This window comes from Perca fluviatilis, chromosome 20 (genome assembly GCF_010015445.1).
Source record: "Perca fluviatilis chromosome 20, GENO_Pfluv_1.0, whole genome shotgun sequence".
Lineage (NCBI taxonomy): Eukaryota > Metazoa > Chordata > Actinopteri > Perciformes > Percidae > Perca > Perca fluviatilis.
In genome coordinates, this window is record NC_053131.1 from 19,584,455 (window position 1) to 19,605,206 (window position 20,752).

Genomic DNA, 20,752 nt, shown 5'->3' on the forward strand with positions numbered 1-20,752 from the left:
TGGTTGGTTGGTTGGTTGATTGATCTTATTGATTGAAGTTTGATAGTAAAGATAATAAGTTAAAAGGTTGGAGGTCACATTTTAGCCCAAAATCTTTATAATACATGAATGGAAAGCTCTTGTAGTGCTCTATCTGACAGTCAAAAGACACCTTTGATGCAAAATTACAATGAATCCAAAAATACAACACTCAAATGAAAAGTGTACATAACATTTGGTACAAAAAGGGTCCAACAATTCCATTTAAACCCTCGCTGTGTTCCACATTGTGCTTTTCAAACTGCAGTTCGAAGCCCCAGCTCTGCCTCATATTGACTGCCCCCGTCACCCCACCCGCCACCCCTATGCTCCAGACACAGCGAACGGAAATATCACTTGTGGGTGTTCTTGATGTCACGGCGGGCGTTGAAGTTTAATGACTGGTATTCTGGTGATATGTGATAAGTGCTGTCCCTGATGCTCCCCATTAATAGCCGCCCCAGAATGAGGCTCTGGGGGAGGGGGGTCAACAAGCAAAGTGCTAAACTGAGATGGTCATGCGGCTGATAACTTGGTACTGTCTTTAAACAATGTTGATATAGTGACCTAAAAGCTGATAAGTTATCTTTTGTTGACACAATTTTATTGCAAACCAATCCCATGTGTTTTTGTTCCCTATATGTGTTTGGTTTCATATGTGCATGATATTTCTGTTTATTCCACTCTCTTAGACTCTTTCCTGCTGTGGTTTGCAGTTGAAATTCCTGTGGCTGGCAACATATTGAGCAAATTACATTATAAACCTCTTTTTAGCCCTCCAGGGCAAAGTCACAGTTTCTCACATGAAGCCTGCTGTGGTCCGTTTATTCAGTAAGCACAGCATCTCTTCCTGCTCTCGCTACTAGGATTATTTTATATACAATTATTATAATTTTGAGGGCTTACAGATGGAAATGCGTCTCATAATTACCTGAGTTATCTTACACTTATTATAAGTCTGAAAGATGTTAGACACACGTGTTTAGATCTGTTCCGAATCCTTCAGTGAAAACAACCCAGAAAGAGAGGCACAGGACAACTACACATTTCAACAGGATAGGACAGAGTGACTATAATAGAGAAAAATAGAAACAAAATGTGGAGTGAAAAAACAAAGCTACCAATGCACTTTCATGCTGTGAAATACTGTATGTAACAAACAAAAGTTGCATAATAGGGAGAATGGAAAGAAAGACCAGGAAGAAGGAAGAAGCCGGGGGGGGGGAGTAAATACAAATAGTTTAGACAGAAGAAAAAAAGAGAAGAAATTAAGAGGAGGGAAGAAAGTTTAAAGGGAAAGAAGGTTGAGGTGTGAGGGTACTTCATCAATTTATAGCATTAATTAGCCAACCGTCAAAGATCAGAACAATATTTATGTCATACGCAGACTTTAATTTCTCTTTCTGTTGTATTCCCATACAGTACACTGGCTTCTGATGGTGTCTGCCGCATTAAAAGCTTATATTCAGTGCTGAGGGGGAATGCTTTTAGAATTAGGAATTGCAACTTTGAATTTTTTTTTATTTAATTAATCAATCATTAAGTATGTAAAATATCAGAACACAGAACATATTCATGATATAAAATGGAGACCAAGCACCTGGGGAGCTTGAACCAGCCTACATTTGCCATTTTTGCTCAATACATTTTATCTGTGTTTTTTGCCCCCAACGGCTCCTTCCAGGCAGCGCTGCCTGGAAGGCATTAGGATTAGGCACTGGTTAGGTTTGGGGTTAAGGTTAGGGTTAGGTGATCTTGAAGGCAGCGGTCGCAGTGCTGCCTGGAAGGAGACATTGGGGGCAAAAAACACCATTGAGCATAAATTCCCTAAATATGAATGATTATCTAAATTGTTATGAATACATCTTCTGTCAATTGACAAATAGTTTCAGCACTAAAATTCTTTAAAAGTAAAGAAAGTTTGCACATAACGGAGAGCTGTGGACAAGAAGCCTAACTTAATTAGGAATACCGAAGATGGCTGATGTGTGGATTGACGGCTTTTTGCTTTAATGTGGTTTATTTTTTTCTCCCCCTTTGTGTCTTTCAGGTCCAATCGTCCAGCGCCAAAACGGGCCTTCCTCAGAGGAAAGCGAGGCACAGAGGAGGTAAGATTTCTAACCACTGTATACAAGAGCATAAATGAAGCTGTCTTTGCACAGAAAAGCAAATATTTATACATATAATATTACAATTCTGAGCATATGGAAGAAGGCATTTTAGATGGAAACACAAAACAAAGCGTCATAGTCCTCTTTGCAGCTAATTCTATGGAACTATGATCCCTAGAAAACCCTTTTAAGATCTTAATTTAAAGCTGCAGTAGGTAAGATTGTGAAGAGCTAGGACTTTGCCAGCAAATTTGAACATCGCCAACTTCTCAGTCCGTCCTCCCTTTCTGCTGCAGCCCAAACCGTCTCCTAAGCCCCTCCCACACAACGGAGTTTGACAGAACTGCCGGCATGTCAGACAACATGTTCAATAACTAAACACCAACACAACGTTAACTTTACTCACCAACCGTAAAACGATGCTAACTAGCAGGCTACCGTTAGCCATTTCAGCATCATATCAGACCGACCACTGTGCTAACGTTACTATTATCCTCACCAACGTAGCTTTGTGGACTTTTGACTACTAATAACCAAGTGAAAGATAAATCCTGCAGCCACGCCACCTCTGAAAAGCCACTCCATTATTCACGGAGTTTTGGAAAACCTTTCTGCAGCTCGTGCGCGGGGAGGGGGGAGGGGAGAACGCTATATATGCGTGTACGTGCCTGAGCAGTGATTGACAGGCAGATAGACCACCCCTGTGGCCCAGATTGGAGAAAATCGACCGGGAGCGGTGGAATTTTGCCAATGGCACTACAGGCTGTAGGAGGTGCCAGAGGAGCTGTCTTTTTCTTTTTCTTTTTTTTTTACATAATTCATGTAGTTCAACTGGAACATAGGGTCAGTTTCAGCAAATATGACAGAAAGTTAGTTTTATAAGACTTACCTACTGCATCTTTAAGGACAGTGACTACACACAACTACACCTCAAGCTTAATCTATTGAAACAGATTGATTGGAAATAACAGTTTATAGAACCGTGACATGCTTCCACTTCATAGGATGATGGAGCAACATCAGATGCAGGCGCACAAGGAGAGGGAGCGACGAACGTCAGGATCAGGTGAGGTTAAACAAACACACCCACACCCGACTATATAAACACACACAAAGCTGCTCTGGAGACTGAAATGAATTGAAGGCTGCATAACGTATTCTCCTAGCTACACAAGCTTTTTAGAAAAAAAACTGTCAACAAAAAGAACCTCAGTGCACACTCCAGCTGTCAACAAACATCCTTGCTGAGGAGCAAATTGATATTTGCTCTGCTTTATGATTTTTTTAACGAGAGACATTATCAGTGTTTAGTCAGGCTTAGCACACTTTTCTTACTAAATACTAGAGATTCCAGACCCTGATAAAATAGGTTCCTAGAGGTAAACAGGCTTTCCCAATGTGCTTTGTGTTGGTGGTCCCCGCCTTAGTTTCAACCACTACTCCCCAGTCTGTATGCCTTTATGCTTTTTTATCCATGCACACATATAAATGTTCAAGTCTGCCCCTTAAATACACATTCAGACTTAAACATCCTCCTTTGTTCCTGCTGTCAATGGCGATATCAGTTACCCCCCTGTCCCTGCAACATGCTCTACTGCCATCTCTTTCTTCCAGCTACTGTTGGGGGGGGGGGAAATGTCATATGCTTTCTGACCATGGCTCAGTCATGTTGCATTCTGCTGCTTGTTCTTTTTATGATATTTTGATTCTTTATTTGCTATTGGCTTCCGTTTTTTGGATTGCTCCTGATTTTCTCATCTTTACTTGCTTGGTTGCTCAGTTGGTTGCTTTTCATTCTTCTCACGTTTTTCTCTTTTCTGTTTTCCTTTGTTTGTTGCCCTCCTCCGTCCTCCTCTTCGTCTGCATCTCCTCCTTCTGTCTCTCCTCTCTGTCTTTCTCTCTCTGCCCGTCACAGTCGTTTCCACTCTCCAATATAAAGTGTCCACTCCTCCCACCCACCCAGACACTCCTCCTGAGTACAGACAGTACAGAGCTAGCACACTGCCACCCTCCTACGCCCGCGTGGCCTCCTCCTCTCCTCCCTCCTCCGCCACCTCCTCTCCCTCTCAGGAGAAAGAGGTGGGGGCTGCTAGGGACAGGGCCCAGCTCTCCTCCCAGCTCTCCACCTCACTCGCCTCAGCCTTTTCCCCAGTCCAGGCAGGAGTGACCACCCAGGGCCGACAGGTCCGTCAGATCCCTCTGTCTCCTCCCACAGCAGCCCGCCACCTACACCTTCAACAACAACAGCAGCAACAAGACATCATGCTCCCCCCTAAACACGGCACCTGGTCCGCCTCCCATTTGCAGCACATGTATGCCCAGTTGCCCCCTTCCGCCTCCCCTCCTGTTATGATGGCCATGCCTGTGAAGCAGAGTCAGCCCACCCTCCCATTGGCTCACCCTCTACCACCCGTAAGCACTAGGATGAAGCCCCCACCTCTTGACCCAAACACCGTGTCAGGCCATCACCAGTACCCCCAGCACCAGCCCCACCCTCATTCCAACGGCCAGCCAGATGGCTCCTACTCTCCTCATTCTCAGCATCTGCCACTCACCCCACAGTACTGTGAGGCCGTCCCCTTGCCTCCTCTGATAGGTCAGACAGCCCCAGGCCCAGCCCCCAGCCACCAGCCCCAGTACCCATCCACCTTCCACCCTCAGCAGCAACTGCATCCGCAACAACAACAGCAGCAGGCGTACCACCAGCAGGCCCAGCCCCCCACCTCCTCCTCCTCACCCCCCTCTTACACTGCCATGTCTGACGGGGGCTCGCCCAAGAAGATCCCCTCCCCCGTCCCCCACCAGTCCCCCATGGTCAGCAGCAGTAAGTATGAGGAGGAGAGAGGAGGAGGTAGTCTCTCAGCAGTAGTGTGTGTGTGTGTGTGTGTGTGTGTGTGTGTGTGTGTGTGTGTGTGTGTGTGTGTGTGTGTGTGTGTGTGTGTGTTTTTTTAAGGGAGTATATTTTCACTCTAGTGAATGCACCTTTCCCATAATGCTACACGAGAGCACGAAAAAGGCATGTGTCATATGCACACACAAAAATCTGCACTTAAAGCCCCTACACACCCACAGTCCACCTCCACACAGGCGTTTTCACTTATGTTGTCTGATTAGATCTGTTCTCAGGACCGTAAGGGCGGATCAAATAGTATTTAATATTTAGAGTATTTAAACATACATACCCTATTTGATCTGTCTGTCGCACCTTATTTTGTCATCCGTCACATTATTGTCACATGGTTGCAGGCAGCGACTGTTCTGAAAGTTCTTCTCAATGGTACATGCAAATAATTTTGTTATTGTTTTGTTTAGCTGCCGCTGTCACTTTCACAAGTGATGTTGCAAACATAGACACTATGAAAGGATACTATGCAGACTTTAAGCTGTCTTAGATTTAGTTTGAATTTAGTTTTCAAAAGAGTCCTCATTTGCAACTGTATTACCCTGAGACAATGATGTAACTTTCATACATACTAAAATGAAATGAAGTCAGTGGCTGCCTGTAAAGTACAAAATATAAAAACTTTATTTAACTGTATATAATCAGCCAATTTACCAAATATAAAATATTATACTATAAATAACACTCTCCCCATGAATACCTCAGTGTGCTGCACGGTGGCCAGCAGTCTCAGTAAGTGGTTGTTAGGTGTTTGTTATACAGTGAGTGTGTAGCATATCATTCCTCAAACGGTCTTCATACAATCTTCCCAAGGGCATAAAAGGTCAATCAAGCCATGCAGCCATTAACCTATATGGAATTGTGCCCCTCCCAGGCCCCCCTGTCTCTGCAGGTCACCCATCTATGCTTTCTGTGGCACCTCCTCCATCTGCAGTTCCACCACCCATGGCTGGTCCTCCAGCCCCACCACCGCCACCGGGTCCACCGCCCCCAATGGCGGTGCCCCCACCCATGCCCCCTCCACTGCCCACTGGTGGAGGGCCTCCTGGGGGCCCGCCTGGGGCCCAGCACCAACCCTCAGGACTGGCTGCAGCACTGGCTGGAGCCAAATTACGTAAAGTCCATAGGGTGAGCCTCCATGGTTAAAGCTTAGGAGATCCAGTCCTTCTGGTTCTACTTTATCAGTAGCTACATGTTGAAGCTGTGTTATTTGTGTATTTTATGGAGTAATGGGGTAAAGACACATAGAGCGCCCTTAGTCCAGAAACCCCCACAGAAAAAAACTGCAACCCATTTGGTAATGTGTTCTTCAGGATGAGAACAGTCCGCCCGGGTCTGGTGGCAAAAGTGACTCCAATCGTTCTAGTGGTGGCAGTGGAGGTGGTGGGGAGGGACTGATGCAGGAGATGAATGCCTTACTAGCTCGCAGGTAAAACCAATCCTGGTTCTGCTTTACTTGCAGTAAATGTTCATCTCAATGAGGAAATAAACTCTAGTATTTTATCCATGTCTCAATCTTTCTGCACCAGTTACTCAATTATTTGTATGTGTATCTCACTGTTTGCTCGTGTACTCACCTCTCACAGACGGAAAGCTTCAGAGAAACCTGATGAAGTAAGTCTTGTGCCTTAATAGTTTGACATTTTTGGAAAAATTGAATGTTAATGTTAGATGAAAATATTGATATCACTCTCATGTCCGTCTGTTGAATATGGAGCTGGAGCCAGCAGCCTGTTAGCTTAGCATAAATACTAGAAGCCGGGGCAAACAGCTGATCTAGGTCTGTCCAGAGGTAACAAAAATCCACCTAAAGCTCACTCATTTTATAGTTCTGGGGTCATGTGCTAGACTATTTCTTAATCAGAGCACAGTTTCCAAAAAATAGTTCAACATAATTAGGGAGCTTTTGACGTGGTGGTAGACAGATTTTGTTACCTTCAGACGGAGCAAGCACGTTCCGTTTCCAATCTCTGTGCCAAGCTGAGCTACATTAATAAGCTATTGGCGGTGGCTATATATATTTAACATATAGTATATAAATATAATGAGAGAATTTTGAGAGTGATATCTACTCATCATAATAAGTGTATTTCCCAAAATGTTTAACTATTTATTTAAGATGTGATCTTAAATTTAACCTCTTTGGGATACTTGCACAAAGCTGATTTACTATTGTGTAGTGATAATTAATTTCTCTCCTGCAGGACGACTCCAGTGGCAGAGGGCCAGGTCAGCAGAACTCAACAGGTAGAAAACAAACCTTCTCACCAGATTAGTGTATAGCATTAGTCCCATAAAACTACAGGTTAGATGATAGAAGAAGATATCTCCTGCACTGCGTTATAGCCTGCTGTTTCAGAGTTATTTTGAATTGATGTAATTTATTATTTTCCCCTCGCCAGATGCTCTAAAGAAGCCATGGGAACGATCCAACTCTACAGAAAAGTCCTCACTGGTGTCCAGGTCTGTAAATAAGAGGAGGAGGAGTAAAGGGAGTGTGGTCTGGATATAATATAGCAAACCTCCAGCATTAACCACAGGGATAAATCATTAATCTCAACCTTTGCACTAAAGGCACTGTATTGTGGTAACAGAAATGAAATATGGATTAAGATTTAGATTCTCTAAATTGTGGTTATGTTTAACAAAAAAAAAATTTAACAGCACATAATCCTTAAATATGTAGTGTGTAATGCTCATCCGCAGTTTATTCTTTTGTGTTGCAGAGTGAGACCCATCGGCAGCACTAGTGAATCAGACACAGAATTTGACAGGATGAAACAGGTTGGTATCAGAAACGCGTTTTACTATGTTTTACTTGTATGGGTTTAGTACTTTGTAGATGAACGTTTTTTCCCTGCAATGTAGAACTCACAAGCAGGTTCTGTGTTGCAGGAAATTTTGGATGAAGTTGTACGCGAGTTGCATAAAGTGAAAGATGAAATCATAAATGGTAAGCAACGCAGTGGTTGTAAAGTGTATTGTACTGTATATCCAGGAGCACAAAGCATATTTAATCTTTAATCTTTTCCACTCACTAGTTTTTACAACTCACTGGCAGTAAAATGTTACTAATCCTAACATGAAAAGGCTTGATGACTCATAATAATTTTTCCAGCTAAATATTTGAACGGTTTCTCCCTCTCTTACTCACCTATGTACCTGTGCACTTATCTCGTTATAAGTGTTTACTATTGTCTGTGTAGTATTTCAAAAGGTATTTTACGTAATTTCTAAACTGTATGTATTTCTAATGTATTTATTTTCTAGCCTAATAAGAACCTGTTCTTAATGACTTGCCTGTAAAAATAAAGGTGAAATAAAAAAATAAAATAAAATAAAAAAATCTTTCACACACATTTGATACAAACAAATACATGACTGTGCAAGTTTTTGCTGCGGAAATGTTCACTGAAATGAGTTCTTTTCTTGTAGCCATCAGACAAGAAATCGGCAGAATCGGTACATCCTAATCTTATCTGAGCAACAGTAGGAGGAAAGCAAGAGGAGGAGCTGGAGGAGGATGGACATGCAGATGCACAGACACGAGGACCAGGGGAATGTTCTCTCAATGTTTCTGTGACCTATCGATGCCATGATGCAAGTTGCAGAGATGTTGTGCCAACATTTGAGTCTGCTGGACAGCGAAAATGAAAGAAACAGAGCAAGGTTATTAAGACAGAGGAGCAGAAGACAGAGGGATGGATAAAGAAAGATTAAAGGACTGACAAACTGAAACAGAGGATGACAAATACACTAAAAGATGAACTGAGGGATGGACAGACATTTGTGCTGAGTTTGGTGTTGTGGTCCTCTCTGTGCACCTAGACTCAGTCAGCCCAGTGTTGCAACTCTTTGTTCTCTGTTCAGTCCAATTCTTAAGAAGAAAATATTTTTGTTTTCTAAGTTTTTACTGTTTTATTATTTAAAAACTGTGGTGATGATGATATTGATGACAATGAGTATTTTATTGATATTATAGAAGGACAAAGGAATCTTGCACACCATTTATGTCAGCCTTTTATATTTTCTATCATTATTTTTTGTTTAGTTTATCCCTAACTATTTCATAATAAGCACAATATGGGCATAATGGTGCTGCAGACTCACCTGCCCTCAACTGGCATTTTTAAACACATAAAAAACAGGCTTTTTATGACCTTGTTCATACTGGTGTTGGGTGTGTCTAATCTTTTCTCTCCAGACATGTTGCAAAACATGTTAATGTTTGAACCACAGTTGGCCAAAATGACCTATTTCCTTCATGTCTGAGGCTTAAAATATTGCAAATGAGAAATTGATTCTTTGACAATTAATCAAATAACACACAATAACAGTCTGCTCTACAACTCCAGTGTGACCGAGGTACACGTTTTTCTCTACCTGTGCAGATGTGCGAGATAATTGAAACTTGGGGATCATTCACAAAACAGGCAGATAACTGTAAATGTGCCACCTGGTTTTACCTAGATATAAAACAATATAGTACTACCTATTAGCCATCCTATGCTTTGTGAACCTCCCAAGTATGCATGAAACCCCCATCTCTATGGATTAGTTTATTTGATTTGGGGAAGAAGAAGAAATAAACGGTGGTACATTTATTATAGTGGTTTGTTTCCATGAAGATTCCCCTTTCTATATATGAAATGTTGAACTTAATAATGGTAGCAATGTGAAAATAAAGGGGGGTTGCTCTGATAATATGCAAATCTAACCTAGATAAGAATGTGCAGAAAGTGAATGGTAGGCCTATGTGATGGTAGCTAAATGTGTCTTTGAAGGATTTGGTTGAATATCGGTTGTTGCATTCTATCCGCTCTGTCTGCTCTCAACTACGTTCTGATTTAAAAGCTGGAAGTAAATTCATTCAAACAAAAGCAATCGACGTGTCAACCGTGTGTGTGTGTGTGTGTGTGTGTGTGTGTGTGTGTGTGTGTGTGTGTGTGTGTGTGTGTGTGTGTGTGTGTGTGTGTGTGTGTGTGTGTGTGTGTGTGTGTGTGTGTGTGTGTGTGTGTGTGTGTGTGTGTGTGTGTGTGTGTGTGTGTGTGTGTGTGTGTGAGTGTGAGAGAGAGATTACATGGTTTTAGGAAATATTTTAATAAGAAAAAGGTTGCATCTGGTTACCACAAAACATGAAATGAAAAAAAAATCAACCATTAAGTCATATTCTCCATAGTAGTTTATTAAACAGATCTTTTAATATTTAGTACAGTCATTTAAATAGAAACAATCACACTTATCAATCACAACACACATTAAGTTGTACATACAAGTGGTTGGACAAAATAAACACCATACAATACAATACCTCTGTAGTAAATACTAATTTGGTAAAGCTTGTAAAGTTCAAATAAAAAAAAATATCTGAAGTGTTGATTTAGTTTGTGGAGGACCAGTAGCCACAAGACTCACCAACTGAGATTTGCTGAGCAACATGAAATGACCACTAAGTTAATTCCCTGACAGTTTAAAAAAAAAAACATGAGATTTAAAACTGGAATTTTCTAAATAACTACTTTTTTTGCATTATAAGGTGTTTTATTTTGTCCACTCCCTGTAGATGTAATCAAACAGTTTACAGCATGATGGAGCTGCGAACAAGCAGAATTGGTTTCACTGGTGAAAAAGGCTCTTCTTACTGAAAGGTAAGTTTCAATGCTTATTTTCCACCTCAGCACTGTTCTGCACAGAGGATTCAAAATTAATTTAGGTAATCTGACAGCCTTTGTATGCCTTTTCTTTCACATTCAGAAATTCAGAAGACGTAATGCTTGTAGGCAGAATAAAAGGAAAGTGCAATCTATCAAACCTCATGAGAATGTGTTACCTTTATCATATAAGGATTTTTTTTCTGTTGAAATATTGGCTTCTCATTTTTGTCATTCTCAGTGCCTTCTGGATACAAGGACATGTCATCACTGTCACAAAGATGGGCCATCTGTTTATAGCAGGAAAAAAAAACAATAACTAGTGGGATAAGTAAAGCTGTCTCTGAATTCTCTTCCAATTTCCATGCACTGCGTATGTATGCAACTGCAATGTGCATATTCATTTGCTCTATAGTAACTCAAGCACAGGATTGATTTAAGATGTCCCAACATGTTAGAATGTTTACCCACAGTGACATCCACACCCTTCATGGAGGATAATATCGATTTAAAAATATGACATTTTATAGTCCATAGATTATTAACGGCAGAAATTCACATTCCTGGTCAAGGGGAAACATCACAGATCTATTCCTGTTTGCTTAGCTTGTAGTCCCGTTTGACTCTAGCGTATGGACCGATGCTGTCGTCGAAAACAAAGTCCCATAACACCCGGATCCAGGAAGTGTGTTGAGGTAAGGAGTCGTAATACTCTGCTGCAATTTCCTTGACCTGCCAATAAAAAAAAAAACATCAAGTGAAATAGAAAAAAAGAGAGTGATGGTATTCTATCTATACCATATACAGACACTAAATCTGATAGAAGCACAATGCAGTTTCTCTCGTAAAGGCCTTGTACTTTCTTTTAAAATATAGCCTACCACTGGACAGTGATGATGATCAGGTGTTGTTGACAGCCTGAAAATAATGCACTGCTGTTAAAGTACAGAAAGACCTTTCTATTCCAAAGTGACATTTTAAAATAAATCCTGAAAATGTATGACTTGATAGTTAAAACAAACTGATCCCAAGTCCCTCTTAGAACAACAATAGCTCATAAGAATTTTCAAACTAGCAGTTTTGTAAAAGCAGTTGTTGGCTGTGTCAAAAGGTATCTCACTTTGATTCTCCTCATGCTCTGGTAGAGGAGCAACAGTTATTCTGTTGCAAAGGCTGGCCTTTCATCTGATAAATATTTGCAGTTGATATGATAGGGGGAAAAAAGGGACATGTGGCCTTTGCTGATACCCTTTTGTTTAGATTCAGAAAGACAGGAGGGGCGCGTCTTATCTGCCCACACCTTGTGAAAAAATCTCAGGGTCCAAACACGAGACCTGTTGGAAAGTTAGTCATGATTTAAATAATCATAACTTACTAGAGAACACAGTCTCACCTGAGGAAGTTTACTGCCAGGTATGCTGGGGAAGTCATGGTGCTCCATGTGATATCCAACATTGAAGGTGATCCAGTTCAGTGGTCCATAGTAAGAATATGTCTCGTGTCCCTTCAGGAACATGTAATGCTCAGCTATAAAATGTCCAGAGATAGGATGCAGTCCCAAACACAGGATAGAACCTGCAATGAGGTAAACAATGGGCTTTAGCCCCCATAGATAGTAGATAATTAAGTCGGCTGTGAACTGAACAGCTGCATTAAGGATCTCCAGCTGACCCACTGGTTTAGGATTGACCACCAAAGGGCGAAAGGCGTAGAAGAAGGGCTGGAGGAAGAGCCAGAGGACCTTCCTGGCCGGGGTGCAGAAGAACCATCCCTCAATGTCTGTAGGGATGTCAACATCCAGCTGATCGCCACCAAGATACCGATGGTGGTCGATGTGGTACTTCTTAAAGGAGGCAGAGTAAGGCAACCCGATGGGCAGGTTGGCCCATATGGCAAACCAGCGGTTCCACTTCGCTAGCTTGTTCCCAAAGGCCACGTTGTGAGAGATGTCATGGATAGCCAGAGTCAGGGAGTGGTTAATGCATCCTCCGAAGGCGTAAGCCCAGAAGATGATCCACTTCCAGGAGAGGTCTTGGACCAGGTAGCAGGCCAGGAGCTGGGTCAGGACCATGCCTGATACCACCCACTTCAGCTGGGGGTCCGGACCCATCAGGGATTTGATCTCTGGATATTTGGCTGAGGAAGGAAACCGATAGAAAATGGGTTGGAAAGGGATGTGGACAGAGATGAAGTGATTGTAGGAAGAAGAAAAAAAAAGAAGTGGGAAGAGCAGGAGGGGGGTTAATGGTTGAAGAGAAAAAAAAAAAATAATAAAAAAAGGTAGGCGCGGAAGATAGTAAAGGAAACCAAATGAAGAAAAAAGGAAATGGAGTTCATATGGCATTTACAACATAATAGACTCATGAGGACATACACCCTCTGATGTGTTACACTTGCCACACCTTACAGCCTAAATTCATCCAAATTGCAGGATCACAGAGGTTAAAGAGTATATACCATCAGGCATTAGATAAAAGATAGCTATGCTCTGTGATTGCTCATGCAAATCTGGCCTGTGTCTATGCTTTCAGCTCACTTGTGTAATGCCCCTATGTAAATTAGGCTCACCATGGTAAGTAAAAGGGCTTTAGTTGAATTTCCACTGCATGTACGTCTCTTGCCATGTTATGAGTACCCAGGGCCCTCATGTGAGGAGGGCCCAAAAAGATGCTAGAATAAATAGCTATGGATGCGGGAAGGGGCCCATAGAAAATGCCTTTCAACAGGGGCCCAGAATTTTGTGCTACGACCCTGGTTAGATATGTAGCCCTCCCACAGAGCATAAAGTTAAATCAATAACCTGACATCATAAAAGACATCGTTTCATCAGGTTACAGCTGCCCTGCAGAAAAAGCTGTACAGTCCTCGCTGGATTTCAACTTCACCATGTCAGAGAGACAAGTCATTCCAGTTATGGTCACATAACTCATCAGCCTCACGTTTAAACTAAAGGTTATCTAAAACGATCGACCATCAGGCAGCGTCACAATAGCGGGTATAAGTTAGCAGCAGGTTTGATATTTGCCAGATATTCATATTTGACTTACCCCTCATTCAGTTTCTTCAATAAAATTCAACTAAATTACGAGTGTAGTATGTTGAGGACATTTTAGGACACAGTATAAAAAAATAATTAAAAAAATAAAATCACAGTGGTATTTGTTGTTGCTACCGTTTTACGTGCGAAAACAGCACTTCAATCTACGTTCCGGCTTAGTTAGGGACCATCTACAAATTACATTGCTCAGGCAGATGATATAGACTACTGGGATTTTTTTCAGGAAAGAAAACACCAAAAGTCAACAAAAAGACATTTTCTCATTCTGATTGCTGTAGTAGTTGCCAATGGTGGGCTGCTACTTACTACAGGTCATATTTTTGTTATATGTCACATTATAGTGAAGCAGGATGGAATTAATTGTTAGAACAACTCACCAAAGTTCAATAAAAAGACATTTTCTCATTCTGATTGCTGTAGTAGTTGCCAATGGTGGGCTGTTACTTACAGGTGCATTTTCCTTTGCAGATATCTCACATTATGGTGAGAAAAAAAATAATTTGGTTTATTTTTTGTGAATATTTTTCTATAATAAATGACTCCTGCTTGCATGTAGTTTGACTTTTCACCACAATTTCACCTGTAGTAACTAGGGCACTTATGTTGGAAAGTAGCCTATTACAGCAATCAGAATGAAAAAAAATTATTTGGTTTATTTTTTGTGAATATTTGTCTAAAATAAATGACTCCTGCTTGCATGTAGTTTGACTTTTCACCAAAGTTTCACCTGTAGTAACTAGGGCACTTCAGTTGGAAAGTACTACAGCAATCAGGATGAGAGGTCTTTTGTTGATTTTTGGTGAATATTTCAAACATTTAATTGCATACTGTTTCACCATAATGCAAGATATCTGCAAAAATGCACCTGTAGTAAGTAACAGCCCACCATTGGCAACTACTACAGAAATCAGAATGAGAAAATGTCTTTTTGTTGACTTTTGTTGATTTCTTTCCTGAAAAAAATCCCCGTAGTCTATTTTACCTGCCTGAGCAATGTAATTTGTAGACGGTCCCTAACTCAGCCAATAGCCAGAACGTAGATTGAAGTGTTGTTTTCGCACAAGACGGTAGCGACAACAAATACCATTGTGATTTTTTTTTTTTTATATACAGTGTCCTGAACTTTCCTCAACATACTACACTCATAATGTATTCAAATTTTATTGAAGAAACTGAATGGGGGTAAGTCGAAAACGAATATGCGGCGAATATCAAACCTGCTGCTAACTTAGGCTACACCCGCTCGTCACAATCATTCACAATCAGCCGTGTGACCTCTACTGTAATGGTAGACGATTACGTCAATCAAAATATCCCACATGATCATGTAAAAAGGAAATGAGGCACGCAACCCCTGACACTCGCATCCTTCTGCCTCTCCCATCAGGGCAGGGCAGAGGATAAGTAAAAGAAAAAAAAACACTTCAATAATTCAAAGCTCAGTGGGGTGAAACAACCCATCACCTTCTAGATGTGCTTTTTTGACACCTGAGCAACCATGCGCCTGGTGGACAAAGCAGGATCAAATGTACAGCAATAGGTTCAGATCTTGTTCCTCTAAACGGTTTGCAATCGAAGCACATAATAGATCAGATTACCAAAAGGGACTGCTCTTGATACAGATTGGATAGGATATGCTCTTGCATTAATCAACTAATGAAAACCGACGTAGTTTAAGCGGTTTGTTGAATAAATGTTACGTTTTCAGGGATCCTCCCAGATCCCCTGACTCTCACAAAGCCTTTCTTCTCACTTCATGCACAGCATTGCATCTGTGTTTGTCATGAGCAAGGAATGTGTCTTGTTACCTAGCAAGCACGGGGTCATTGTCAATTGCACCTGCTATAAATATGCCGTTATTTGTCTCCCAAGTCTGAGAAAAAAAGATTCAAGACAGGTTTACACAAAAGATGAGGTGATAGGTTTTGGTTCGATTTTCAAGCAGACCCCAATAAATCATTTGGGAGACTGAAACATGTCATTACTGCTATCTGAGTGTCTACACTTTAACATCATGCCTTTTGCTCTCTCTAAGTGAATGTAAGAAACACTCATAATTATGGTAGGCTATACTTGAGGTTTAGTGTCCCAAATAATTTTCGGGGTGCGGCCGGAAAAGCGCCGTAGTGTTTATAAAACCAGTTTTGATGAGTGGGGGTTAGGAAAGTAGCCTAGGACTATCATGATTTCTTTAGGCTACATTGTAAATTATGGCAACTGTGTGTATTAGTGCCGGGAAAACATTTGGCCTCATTTGCCACAATCGTTTCCGAACGGGGTCGCCCTGCCATTTTTTCGCTTGTAAATAGGCTAATACACATTTGCATCAAAATGACTTAATAAATGACTTTTTGAGCGGCAAACCTGTCACGCGCATATTATAAAACACCTGTTAAACAGCACAGGTGGTTTAGCAGGTTCAAAAATTAAGGAGATTGGATGGGGGAATTTGGGACAATAGACTGCAGGCTATACCACTGGGAGTTTGAAAGAATATTTCTACTTGGGCTTATAAAGAAATGTGTAACTTCCTTTAACATCTAGGACTAGTCTAAGTGAATTTGTCAAAATTATCTTGTTAGTTTGTACGTTTCACCCGCATTCATTGTTAACTGATCGCTCGTTAAACAACGGCTAAACAGGTTCAACCGGATTAGATCTTGGGAAACTGTAGACTAGTCCCGGGAAGAAAAAAAACGTAGCCTACGCTCCAATGTATCACACAAACCAGGAATTTAACTCAGCTGATTTCTCACTGTTGACAAAGCTTTTATATTCTATCATTTCTTACCCAGAATTTCTTTTCTTCTTGAAGTGTGCGGCTGGTCATTGTAGACCCATTCAAAGTCGCCTCTTCCACCTGTCTTTCCCATGACTATCCGTTCTCTGTCTGCGGCACCGGCTCTGTGGCATTATGATGTGTGTCATCAAACCTTGACAGTATCGGGGCACACCCACTCTCACCAGCTGCAGGTGTGAGGTGAGATCACAAACTCCTCCCCCCGAGCTGAGGGAGGGACGTCGGCTATGCACCTGCTTCAACGTAGGCAGATTTTTGCTCCACAGCATGCTAACAACTGCATCTTTACAACCGTTCACGAGAAACAACTGTAGGCTATTGATACTAGCTTTCTATAGGCTATATTTCGAGGGATGATGTGAATGCTTACTGGAATTGCAAAATGATTCTATTTAAAAAGAAAGAAAATATAGTCCACATAGAGTCCAGACAGCTATCTGTTCTACAAATAAGACCACATATTGGCTACCGCCGAGGAGGTCAGGTTTTTGGCTCGGTTTGTTTGTTTGTTTGTTTGTTTGTAGCCTACAGTCTGTCAGCAGGATTAGTAAAAACTACTGGCTCGATTTCATGAAACTTGGTGGAAGGGTGTAGCATGGGCCAAGGAAGAACCAATGACTGTATGTATGTAGGCTATCATCTTTTTTACAGTCTGGGAAGAGCCCATTACAATTTGGAATTTCTGAATCACGGGGCGAATACAAATAATTTTTTACGGGCATTAGTAACCAGTGGTGCAGCGTGACTTCTCCACTAGGTAGAGCTCCGGCTTTATATATAGCTCTGTGTATTTTGTCCGTCTCCGTTATTTTTTATGAGATACTATAATATGACTTTTTTATGTGATATTATACTGTCATTTTTTTTATGTAATTTCTTTACATAACCTACTTTAGGCTAATATGACTTTTTATAAGTCTAGGACATAGGCCTAGACATACTAAACCACGTTTTTATACCACGTTTTATATTCACATTTTTTATGGCATAGGCTACTATAATATGAAATGTATATGAAATGTTTATGACATAGCCTACTATACTATGACATTATATTCTATGACTTTTTATGACTTTATTCGACATACTCTATACTATGACTTTTTTGACCTACTATACTACTATTACTATGACTTTTTTCGACGAACTATACCAACAAACTATACTATGACTTTTTTCGACTTTTTTCGACATACTAAACTATGACTTTTTTCGACATACTAAACTATGACTTTTTTCGACTTTTTTCGAGTCCTATACCATGTTTTTTATGACTTTTTTTCGACAAACTTAACTATGATTTTTTCAAAATGTATCGCCCTACTAAACTATGACTTTTTTTACGACATACTTTACCATAACTTTTTCATGGCATACTATACCATGACTTTTTTTATTACCTACTGTATGTCATGGCATTTGATACTACTACTACTACTGTTACAGTATGACTTTTTTTTTTCAACATACTGAACTATGAATTATTTCAACTACTATACTATGACTTTTTTCAACTTTTTTTAGACATACTTTACTATGAATTTTTTTTAGACTTTTTATTGACATATTATATATACTATGACTTTATATGACTTTTTTCTACATACATATCACTTTTTTATCCGACATACTATGACTTTTTCCAGCATAATTTAAATAACTTTTTTAGACTTTTTTATGACATACTATACTGTGACTTTTTTATTGACATACTATAATATGACTTTATATGACTTTTTCTACATACTATATTATCACTTTTTTTGACTTTTTTTGACATACTATACTAAGAATTTTGTCTACATCTATACTATGACTTTTTTTCAACATACAATAATATGACTTTTTTAATATGACTTTTTTTTCGACTTTTTTTCGACATTCTGTAGTATGACTTTTATCAACATACTATACTATGACTTTTTTTCGACTTTTTTCGACATACTATACTATGACTCTTTTCGACATAATATACTATAACTTTTTTTCGACTTTTTTCGACATACGACTTTTTTCCGATATATTCTATTACTTTTTTATTTCGAACTATACTAACAAAGAAAGAATGCCACACAGCAACAAATTTCTTTTGGAATATTTTATTTACAGAACACATGTCACATGTCTTTTTCAAAATACCTTGACATTTATTGGTCTTGGTCCATCCAAGACTTGAACCAGCAACCCTCTTGTTCCCAAGCTAAGTCCCTACTGAATGAACTTCACTACTGTCTTACTTTCTGACTTTTTCAACATACTTTATTATGACTTTTTTTGCAATTTTTCTGACATACTATGACTATGACTTTTTATGACTTTTTCTACATACTATATACTATGACTTTTTTCAACATAATATACTATGACTTTTTTAGACTTTTTTATGACATACTATACTATGACTATTTTCAACATAATATACTATAACTTTTTTTGACTTTTTCAACATACTATACTCTGACTTTTTTCCGATATACTATACTATTACTTTTTATTTCGAACTATACTAACAAAGAAGGAATGCCACACAGCAACAATTTTCTTTTGGAATATTTTATGGGTGAGGCTATATGCAACCCTGGTACAATTAGCAGTGTATGCTATTCGTACCCTGGTGCAATTAGAAATGAATGCTATTCATACCCCGCCGGTGCACACAGCAATGTGTTCTATTAATTGCCCGTCTGGTACAAATACCAATGTATGCTATTTGCACCTCTGTGCATTTACAGTAGCATGGCATATATTTAGACACAGTTATCCATACTACTCATGTATGACACCTTTTTGGAATATTATCACCCTGACATTCTTACCCTAACCATAACCAATCCCACTCCTCTTGCCTAAACCTAACCAACCCAACTGTTCACATTCTTTGGTCTTGGTCCATCCGAGACTTGAACCAGCAACCCTCTGGTTCCCAAGCTAAGTCCCTAATAAGACATACTATACTATGACTCTTTTCGACATACTATACTATATGACTTTTCAACATAATATACTATAGCTTTTTTTCAACATATTATACTATGACTTTTTAAGACTTTTTTCATTACACTATACTATGACTTTTTATAACTTTTTTCTACATACACTGCTACAACTTTTTTGGCCTTTTTCTTTTCATCATACTATACTATGACTTTTTTTCAACATACTATACTATGACTTTTTAAGGCTTTTTTCAACATACTGTACTATGACTTATTTATTTCGAACTATACTAACAAAGAAGGAATGCCACACAGCAACAATTTTCTTTTGGAATATTTTATTTGCAGGTCACAGAACACATCATTTTCGAAATACCTTTACATTTATCTTTTTGTCTTGGTCCATCTGAGATTTGAACCAGCAACCCTCCGGTTCCCAACCCAAGTCCCTAATGACAACTTCAACATGCCTTATTATGACTTTATTGTGCAATTTTTCGACATACTATGACTTTTTATTCCTTTTTTCGACATACTTTTTATGCCTTTTTTCGACATACTATACTATGACTTTATATGACTTTTTTTCTACATACTATATTATCACTTTTTGGACTTTTTTCGACATACTATACTATTACTATTTTTCGACATTCTATACTATGACTTTTTATGAGTTTTTTCAACATCTTATACTATGACTTTCTTTCGACATACGACTTTTGTCGTTATGCTATACTATGACTTTTTCTACTTTTTTCGACATACTCTACTATGACTTTTTTTATTTCAAACTATATTAACAAACAATTCTCTTTTGGAATATTTTTATTTACAGAATACGTAACATAACATTTTCAAAATACCTTGACATTTATTGGGCTTGGTCTAGTCAAAATTTGAACCAGCAACCCTCTGGTTCCCAAGCCAAGTCCCTAATGACTGAGCTACACTAATGTGCTTATTTTCAACCTTTTCAACATAACTTATTATGACTTTATTGTGCTTTTTTTCCTCGACATACTATACTATGACTTTTTTCAACATACTATACTATGACTTTTTATAACTTTTTTCTACATACACTGCTATAACTTTTTTGGCCTTTTTCTTTTCATCATACTATACTATGACTTTTTCTACTTTTTTCGACATACTATACTATGACTTTTTTTTATTTCAAACTATACTAACAAAGAAGGAATGCCACACAGCAACAATTTTCTTTTTGAATATTTTATTTAGAGAACACATATCACATGACTTTTTCAAAATA

At 39.4% G+C, this 20,752-nt stretch overlaps 2 protein-coding genes across 7 annotated transcripts in view; one reads left to right on the top strand and one right to left on the bottom strand.

The window, feature by feature from the left end:
- Positions 1 to 9,915, top strand: part of evla (Enah/Vasp-like a) — a 37,309-nt gene extending 27,394 nt beyond the window's left edge. For 4 of the 6 annotated variants that reach the window (XM_039786464.1, XM_039786463.1, XM_039786462.1 and 1 more), the window contains 11 exons: positions 2,069 to 2,126; positions 3,134 to 3,195; positions 4,045 to 4,953; positions 5,906 to 6,159; positions 6,345 to 6,460; positions 6,618 to 6,645; positions 7,236 to 7,278; positions 7,434 to 7,494; positions 7,758 to 7,815; positions 7,927 to 7,984; positions 8,467 to 9,915. In XM_039786464.1, the coding sequence (XP_039642398.1) occupies positions 2,069 to 2,126; positions 3,134 to 3,195; positions 4,045 to 4,953; positions 5,906 to 6,159; positions 6,345 to 6,460; positions 6,618 to 6,645; positions 7,236 to 7,278; positions 7,434 to 7,494; positions 7,758 to 7,815; positions 7,927 to 7,984; positions 8,467 to 8,504 (1,685 nt within the window). In that variant the 3' untranslated portion in view covers positions 8,505 to 9,915. Of the gene's footprint in view, positions 1 to 711; positions 850 to 2,068; positions 2,127 to 3,133; positions 3,196 to 4,044; positions 4,954 to 5,905; positions 6,160 to 6,344; positions 6,461 to 6,617; positions 6,646 to 7,235; positions 7,279 to 7,433; positions 7,495 to 7,757; positions 7,816 to 7,926; positions 7,985 to 8,466 lie in introns of those variants that run through there. The other 2 variants (XM_039786466.1, XM_039786467.1) reach the window with 2 other exon arrangements.
- Positions 9,916 to 10,195: 280 nt separating this feature from the next.
- Positions 10,196 to 16,672, bottom strand: degs2 (delta(4)-desaturase, sphingolipid 2). The gene is made up of 3 exons (XM_039786995.1): positions 16,532 to 16,672; positions 12,076 to 12,818; positions 10,196 to 11,414 (listed from the first exon to the last, which is right to left on the bottom strand). The coding sequence occupies exons 1-3, from the start codon at positions 16,611 to 16,613 to the stop codon at positions 11,271 to 11,273; spliced, it is 969 nt and encodes a 322-aa protein (XP_039642929.1). The 5' UTR covers positions 16,614 to 16,672; the 3' UTR covers positions 10,196 to 11,270.
- Positions 16,673 to 20,752: the final 4,080 nt, after the last annotated feature.